Source organism: Pinus tabuliformis, chromosome X (genome assembly GCF_031772625.1).
Source record: "Pinus tabuliformis cultivar Carrire ecotype Pingquan chromosome X, CPIR1, whole genome shotgun sequence".
Classification (NCBI taxonomy): domain Eukaryota; kingdom Viridiplantae; phylum Streptophyta; class Pinopsida; order Pinales; family Pinaceae; genus Pinus; species Pinus tabuliformis.
This window is the reverse complement of record NC_142308.1, coordinates 66,739,615-66,747,376: the sequence shown is the minus strand read 5'-3', so window position 1 is coordinate 66,747,376 and position 7,762 is coordinate 66,739,615. Positions and strand designations below refer to the sequence as shown.

At 43.9% G+C, this 7,762-nt stretch overlaps 1 protein-coding gene across 1 annotated transcript; it reads right to left on the bottom strand.

The window, feature by feature from the left end:
• Positions 1–352: 352 nt before the first annotated feature.
• LOC149138356 (uncharacterized) lies at positions 353–3,529 on the bottom strand. The gene has a single exon (XM_089450340.1). The coding sequence runs from the start codon at positions 3,527–3,529 to the stop codon at positions 353–355; it is 3,177 nt and encodes a 1,058-aa protein (XP_089306466.1).
• Between the last annotated feature and the right edge of the window lie 4,233 nt (positions 3,530–7,762).

The window sequence follows — 7,762 nt, the reverse complement described above, 5'->3', positions numbered from 1 at the left end:
GTGTGTTGTACTTCTGAGCGGTTGTTATGGATGCGAATGGAGTCGGACAGACCCTGTTTGCCCTCCTTCCGATTCTCCATGCTCTGAGCCTTGATCCTCCCTGACTGATACACCATGAACATAAATGTCACTGATGTCTTTTGATACGGCTTCCGTCCAAGTGTCCTGGTATTTATTCTCCTGATGCCTTGATTTCTGTGGCGCGATCTGTAATGATCGCTAGTTTGGCTGGCCTGCCGCCGCCGGTTAAGCCATCTCCCTGTGAGTTCTGTCATGCCGTTAACTCGGTTGCAGGTGTACCCTTCACCGAATTTATCAGTCCTCCGGTGCCGAATGTCTAAGCCATTATCGGCTAGGATTGATTTGAATCGTTTGCTGCTAGCCGTGCACATTTTACCTTGAGGATAGGGCAGGTAACCTCTGGCCAACAACTGTTTGTGATTGTATTCGGATTGTCAGCCCCGTGGTTTGCCAGGAAGTCCGCCAACCCATTAGCCTTTCTTCTCACCGATTGGAAGACTATGCCTCTCAAATCTACTATCATCTCCTCTATGCTTTCAGTTGCCTTAGCTAGCCTCCAATGCTTGGTGGCCTTGTTGGCTTTTGTTCCTGCTTGCAGGCGTCTAGCCGCCGAGATGGCCAAAGCAGAATCACCCTCCACAATGATATTTCCTCGTCTCATGTTTCTTAGAATCTTCAGTCCTTGCTCGAGCGCGGCGAACTCTGCTTCATTGTTCGTGCAAACACCTAGCGCCCTGCAGTAGATGTGGATGATATCTCCTTCATGGTTCCGAATGGCTCCTCCGATACCAGCAATGCCTGGGTTGCCCCTTGAAGCTCCGTCGAAATTTAATTTTAGGCTGCCTTCTGGTGGGCGAAGCCAGCGTTGAATTTGTGTAGAAGGTTGAGCTCTGTTTACCCCCAAAGGTTGATTGCTGGAGGCTTCCAATTGAAACCTTTTTAAAATGCGCAAGTCCTGAGCAGTTGGTTTTTCATTCGTTTCAGCTTTGCCTTTTACCTGTATTAGCTGTTTGATGTTGATGAAGATAGATTCTTTCGCACATTCAATGCTTCTGACTTCCTCCATGAAGATCCTTCGATTCCTCTCTTTCCAAGTTGTCCAGGCTATAAAGCCCGGGAAGCATTTCCATATACTATCCACTCTCTGAATTCTGGAGAAGTTCCTTCGCCAATTGCTGATGGTCTCCTGAATAGAGTCCCTGTTCCTATCAGACGATTCCAAAATATCTTCCATCCATTGCCAAAGCTGGGATGCCCATTCACAGGAGTTGAAAAGATGATTCATAGTTTCCTCTTCCTTCAGGCACATAGGGCATCTAGAGGGTCCCGTAAATCCTTTTCTCAACAAGTTTTCCCAAGTTAGGGTTTTCCTCTGCATTAGAAGCCAAAGAAAAGTTCTAATTTTCGGCCATAGTAGGTTGTCCCAAACTTTAGCAGTCCAGGGTATAATGTCAGGCTGCTCTTCCCGCTCAATGATGTCTCTGGCTTCTTTTAGGGAAAATTCCCCGTTGCCTTTTGGTCCCCATCTGAGCTTATCATTTTCAGCAGCTATTCGGATCTTCCTTTTGAGGATAGTTTGATTTAAAGCTTGATAGGTATCCTGGATGTCTTCGCTGTGGCTCGAGTTGAAGGTGGTCCATTCTCTCCATTCCGGGTCTTCACTGGTAGGGTTCCAATATTGGTTAACTCTGAAATTGCCCTGGGTTTGGGAGTGATGTTTCACAGTTTGGAATTGAGGGGTATCCAATTTCGGAGATTGTTGCCAAGCATCCTCCCAGAAAAGTGCCTGGGTTCCGTTCCTTATCTCCCAGAAGCTGTAATCCTGAACAATGTCTCTGTTGGCTTGGGCATGATTCCATATAGGAGAGCCAGTGGGCATGTCCTGCATCCTTATTAAATCTAGATTGGAGTTGTTCGGCCTGTACTTTTCCTTCCACATCGTAGCCCATGGCAGGTTAGTGTCTGAAATCCACCTCCACCAGATTTTAGCCCCACAAATCCTGTTGACCACTGAGGGATCAACCAAGTTCAGACCTCCCCTGTTCTTAGGCCTGCATAATTTCTGCCAAGCCACCAGCGACCACTTTTTTTTCTCACTATTTCCACTCCATAGGAATGAGCACTGGATGCTTCTCATGCGATCTAGGATTCCTTTTGGAGCCGGTAAAATTGAGAGCATATACTGAGGGATAGCCTGCAAGACCGCTTTGGTAAGAATTAACCTGCCTGCAAAATTCAGAGCCCTGTTAGTCCAATGTTTGCATTTTCTTTCCATATTGTCTAGGACTTTCTCCCAATGGTTCTTTCTCCAAGGTTTGAGAGTCAGGGGGGCACCCAGATACCTAGAAGGAAGAGAACCTATTTTAAATCCCAACAGCCTAGAAAGATGAGATTGGATGGCCCGATGCGTGTTGAAGAAGAAAATGGTTGATTTGGAAAAATTTATCTCCATCCCTGAAGCCTTGCTGAAAAGATTAAGAATGTCTCTGAAAACCAACGCTTCTTTTACTGTAGGGGTACCATGTAACATGGTATCATCTACGAACTGTTGATGCGTAGTGGCACGGCTAGATCTGATAGGTTGCAGTCCTTTTAACAGTCCCTCTTCTTTCTTCTTTGCAATTAATCTACCTAGGCCCTCCATAAGAATAACAAACAGGAAAGGGGATAACGGGTCCCCCTGTCGGATGCCTCGGGAAGGGCTGAAGGGATCAGAGGGGGCACCATTAACTAGGATAGAGTATCTAGGAGATCTGATAAGGGCAACAACCCATTTGATCCACTGTTGACTAAAACCAAAAGCTTTTAAAACAGCTTCCAGGTAAGACCAACTAACCTTGTCATAAGCTTTGGATAGATCTAATTGCATGAGCATTCCGGCTGCTTTTTGCGAATGGAGCGAATGGATCATCTCCTGGGCCAGCATGATGTTGTCTAGAATCTGTCTTCCTTCCACATAGCCAGACTGTTCTTGGGAGATGATGCCAGGGAGGATAGCCTTCAGCCTGTTAGCTATGACTTTTGATATGATCTTATAGATGACATTACAGAGGGCAATGGGTCTAAACTTGTCTGGAGTGTTGGCTTCCTCCACTTTAGGAACCAAAGCGATGAAGGTTGAGTTTAGAGATTTGAGAATCGTTTTGGAGCGTCTTGAGTCTTCCACAATCTCCCATATGTCTTGTTTTACTATGTTCCAGCAGGCTTTATAGAAATTGATGGTAAACCCATCCGGCCCGGGGGCTTTGTCGTTAGGCATGCTTCTGACCGCTTCCTCGACCTCTTCCATTGTAATCGTTCTTCTTAGGGCCCAGTTTTGTTCATCTGTGATTAGCTTGGGTATGACCGTAGTTATTTCTTTGATTGCTGCTTCTCTGTCGATCCTTGGTTCCTGCGCTATGAGGCTGAAATGATCTACCAGGGAGGCTGATATCTCGCTGTGATTCTTGAGGAGTTCCCCCTCAGCGTTTTTCAGTTCGAGGATTTTGTTGGCACTTCTGTAGTCCATGGCTGATCTGTGGAAAAATTTGGTATTTTGCTCCCCTTCCTTCAACCACTGAATTCTTGATTTCTGCTTCCATAGCGATTCTTCTTGCTTACATCTATTGTGCCACTGTTGGGTCAGCTCTTTTTCAATTTCACAGGTTTCCTCAGTTCTAGTGCCTGCAGCCCCGTCCTTGTGAATTTGCTCCAGCTTTTGTTCGATGATCGCTTTCTCCTGAAAAATATTACCAAAAACTGTTTTGTTCCATTCTTTTAATTTCAATTTGATGTGTTTTAATTTCTTTTGCAGGTTGAACATTTTGGAACCTTCTTCCTCTAAAGGCTCTGACCACCATTTTTCCACCATGGTGAGGAAATTAGGGTGCTCAATCCAAAACTTCTCGAACCTAAAGGGTTTGTTTCTCGGTGTACCCTGAAGTTCAACAGCTAAAGATATCGGCCAGTGGTCCGATCCTCCGCTAGGGAGGATGTTCGATTCAACTGCTTTGCCATCTAGAATAAAGCTCTCCGAGATTAGGAAGCGATCCAATCTAGAAGAAATTAGCCTTTCCCCCCCCTTCGATTGTTCCAGGTGAACTGACCATTCTTGGGGTGAACATCAACCAATCTTGCATTATCAATAAAACTTATGAAAAACGCCCCATCCCTGTTGAGTTTCCTTACTCCTCCTTTTTTCTCCAGGAGGGAGGTGATCATGTTGAAATCACCCCCCAGAATGAAGTTGGCACCAGTGTTCCTTTCTATAAAATTGTTTAAAGAAGCTAGGAAGTTTATCTTGTCATCTAACCGTTGAGGACTGTAGACATTTATACAGAGGAAAGAAGTGGAAATACCTGTGGGTTGCATTTCCAAAGCTAGGTAGTTTTTGCTTGCTTTAGCCGTAAGGATCTGATATCTTATCGTATCCCAGAAGGTTGCTATACCTCCTTCCCGCCCTTTGCTTTCGATCTCCAGAGCTTCAAAATGTCTTCCTAACTTGACTCGTAGCTTTTCTATGAGGGTTTTGTTGCACTTGGTTTCTTGTAGAAATAACAAATCCGGATGGTTCTTCTCCATTTTCCTTTTCAGCAGCCTCTGTTTGGCTACGCTGTTAATACCTCTTGTATTCCAAGATACTATCTTCATATTTAAACGATTTTAGGGAAGGATGGATACTCACTTAGCTGCCTTATCTGACCTGCGTTGATCAGCATCTCTCCTAACTCCTGCAAGTGTTCCTGGGAAGTCTTGCGACCTCTACGGCGTTTGTGCCTAGAACCAGAGGTTCTACCAAGTATTGCTTTGTAATGTGGGATGTTTCCTTTGATTATGCCTAACTTTTTCTTCTGTTTCTCAAAAACTGCCTTCTGTCGCGCTATGAAGAGGTCCCTGAGCTTCCTTATTTCTTCCTCCGGTACTACTTCAATCCCTTTGGCTCTCCATCTTTCTACGAGCTGCGTGAGGTCCATACCTTCCTTCGCTAAGGTGTCTTCGAATTCCAGATCCTCGCTCCCTGCCTCACTAGTTAGCATCTCTGTTTCTTCGTCCGTTTCCGCTGTTCTGTCTTGCATATGGATTTCACCATTGAAAGCTTCCTCCTCAGTGCCTTCCCCTGTAAATTTTTCCGGTTCCTTTTGCTCTGCCTCCCCGTCAAGTGTGTTCTTTTTCGCCTCCGAGTCGGTATCTAGATCTAGGATCTCAAAGGGGTTACTGAAGTAGTTTTTTCCTATATTTCCTTTGGTGTTCCTTCGTCTATTGGCTCGCTGTCTGTTCTTTGGTTTTGTGAAGTTATTCCTGTCTTTGTTGCTTTGAGTCTTGTCTTCTTCTGCCTCCTTTCTGTTCAAAGGACAATCCCTTACCAGATGTCCATGCACATGGCATTTCCTGCATCTAAAAGGTATTTGTTCATAGTCTAAAGCTTGGAAGTATTCCTCATCTCTGTACTCCAGCCACAGACCTTCATGAAGTGCTCCAGACACATCCATCTCCACACAAATTCTGGCATAGGTAGTGTATCTTTTCTGAATGGTTGCTTCTGAAGCTTTGACAAATGTTCCCAACTTATCCCCTATTTGCTTTAGGGCAGTTAAACCCCAGTAATCAATGGGGAGAGAGAAGAGTCTGATCCATACCGGGACTTGAGTGAAGGATTCCCCTTCTGGTACAAAGTTCGGCTTCCAAGGTATCATATATAAGCTAGCTGCGGCTAAGAAATAAGGGCCACCTTTGAACACCCTATCTTTATCTTCTAGGCTGGTAAAGACCACTGTAAAAAACCCTTTGGCCCCCAGATGTAACTGCACATCTCCTTTTGGCTTCCACTGCTGTCTTATCCATTGACATAGGGTCCTCTCGGAGGGCCATATTCCCATAAATTTGCAGATGATGGCATGTTCAGCCATGTGCTCCCTATAGGCCTGGATATCGGGGTCAGTGATGGTCACTCGTAGGCTGTCTTTTTTCTTTGGCTTACAAGCACTGCTGTTCACCGGGTTTCTGTTGGGGTTCGCGCTGGACTCCCCTTCCTTCTCCGGCGGGATTTTGTGTTTATGTTTTGGCTCTTTGTCGTTTCTCCTTCCCTCATCCTCATTTTCTGAGGGTTGGGAATTAGCATTGGTTTTGTCGTGAGTGCCTGCACGATTCTGCCTCTCTGTATCTCTGTCTCCTGTTGTATTTTCTGTCCTATCCGATGTCATTGGTTTCTTTTCCTCTTTTTTCCTGCTGTTCTGGATCGAGCTGTTCAGCCCCTCTATTCTGACACCTTCTGTCATACTCTGCTGTTGTTTCTGCAGTAGAACTTGTTTAAACGAAGGGGTCCCACTGGACCCCTCTGCCCCCATCCAATCCGACAACCGTTGGCCCTTCCGATACAGTGCTGCAAGTTTAAGTTTGTAGTGCTCCAGTGCTGTAACAGACGTCGTAACGCAGAAACCCTAGCTGCGTCGTTCGCCCGCCATTGCTCCTTCACCGCAGGCAGCTGACTCGAGACACGTTCACTCATAACTTCTCATTTAACACCGTATGGAAATCAAAAATTTTATTTCAAGATACGATGCATACATCAGTTAGATAAATTGTCTTAAACAATTATTCAAAATCACTCATATTTTCTTGCACACCATCAGAATTCACATCTTCAGATGAGTGACTGGATGCTGATGAAGATGTTCCATATTCTTCTCTTTCATCAACTAGTGCCCCATCTGAGTCCACATGCATGCCCATCATTTCAGGTTTCAAAATTCTTCTAGATCTACGACTGGTTTCAGCAGACTCCCATCTCAACACTATTCCTTCTGGTAACAACCTTTTCAGAATCTCTATCATCTTGAAGCGAAGAGTTCCTCTCTTTGTTAAATTGAAGTCATAAACAGGTATGTCAACATCCTCCAATTTTATATGTCTGTGTGGCGATGATTTATATTCGTACCATTTCTTTTTCTCTTTCCGCCATTTTTTTGGTCAACTACCATCTATGGCTTATACACACCATTGAATGGGTGTGTATTTGTGGCATACCAATGTACTTCAACACTTGTAACATCCTCATTTTCTGTGAAGACCTTTATAACTTTAGCAACCTAGAATAGATAGCCATTGGGATCTCCATCTGCTAGCAATGCGATCTTGCAACCCTCCTTAATGTCCTGTACTGAACCACTGTAAAGGTATTCCATGGCTTCACGTTGTGCACGAGATCTTCTAGAACCAATATACATCTCTCTTTCCTCTGCCTGTGAAGAATTAATAATACCTTGAGATTGTTGTTGTTCAACAATGTTTATTTCCTCATGTGCATTCAACACATTTTGTGGCCAAATAAATGGATTTTTCAAAGGTATATCTTCGTTTGTTGTTGTTGAAATGGTATCACTTTGATTATTGAAAAATGACTCCCACCAAACTAAATCAACAATGTCAAAGTACTCATATGTATATCTAATACATTTTTTTATTTCTTCTAGGATATCAGAATAATTTGTATCTCTATTTTGTCTGCGTGCATTATGAACTTCACCAACTGATTGTAATAAAAATATTTTTTATGCAAATGTTGGATGATCTGGAATGAACTTCAAAAATTGCAAACCTAATGAAGGTGCCCATTCTGCAGTAGTTGAATACTTCTTGCCCCATATTAGTGTTTTCCCATAAATTTTTTTGATACAAAATTGATGTTGGAAGCTAATGTCATTAAGTTGTTCAATGCATTTCCCCTCACCATATGATCCCATAATAAACCTTCGCATGTCAACAG

Excerpts from the sequence above, each read along its gene's own strand:
- LOC149138356 (XM_089450340.1), bottom strand. The coding sequence starts at position 3,529 with ATGGACTACAGAAGTGCCAACAAAATCCTCGAACTGAAAAACGCTGAG.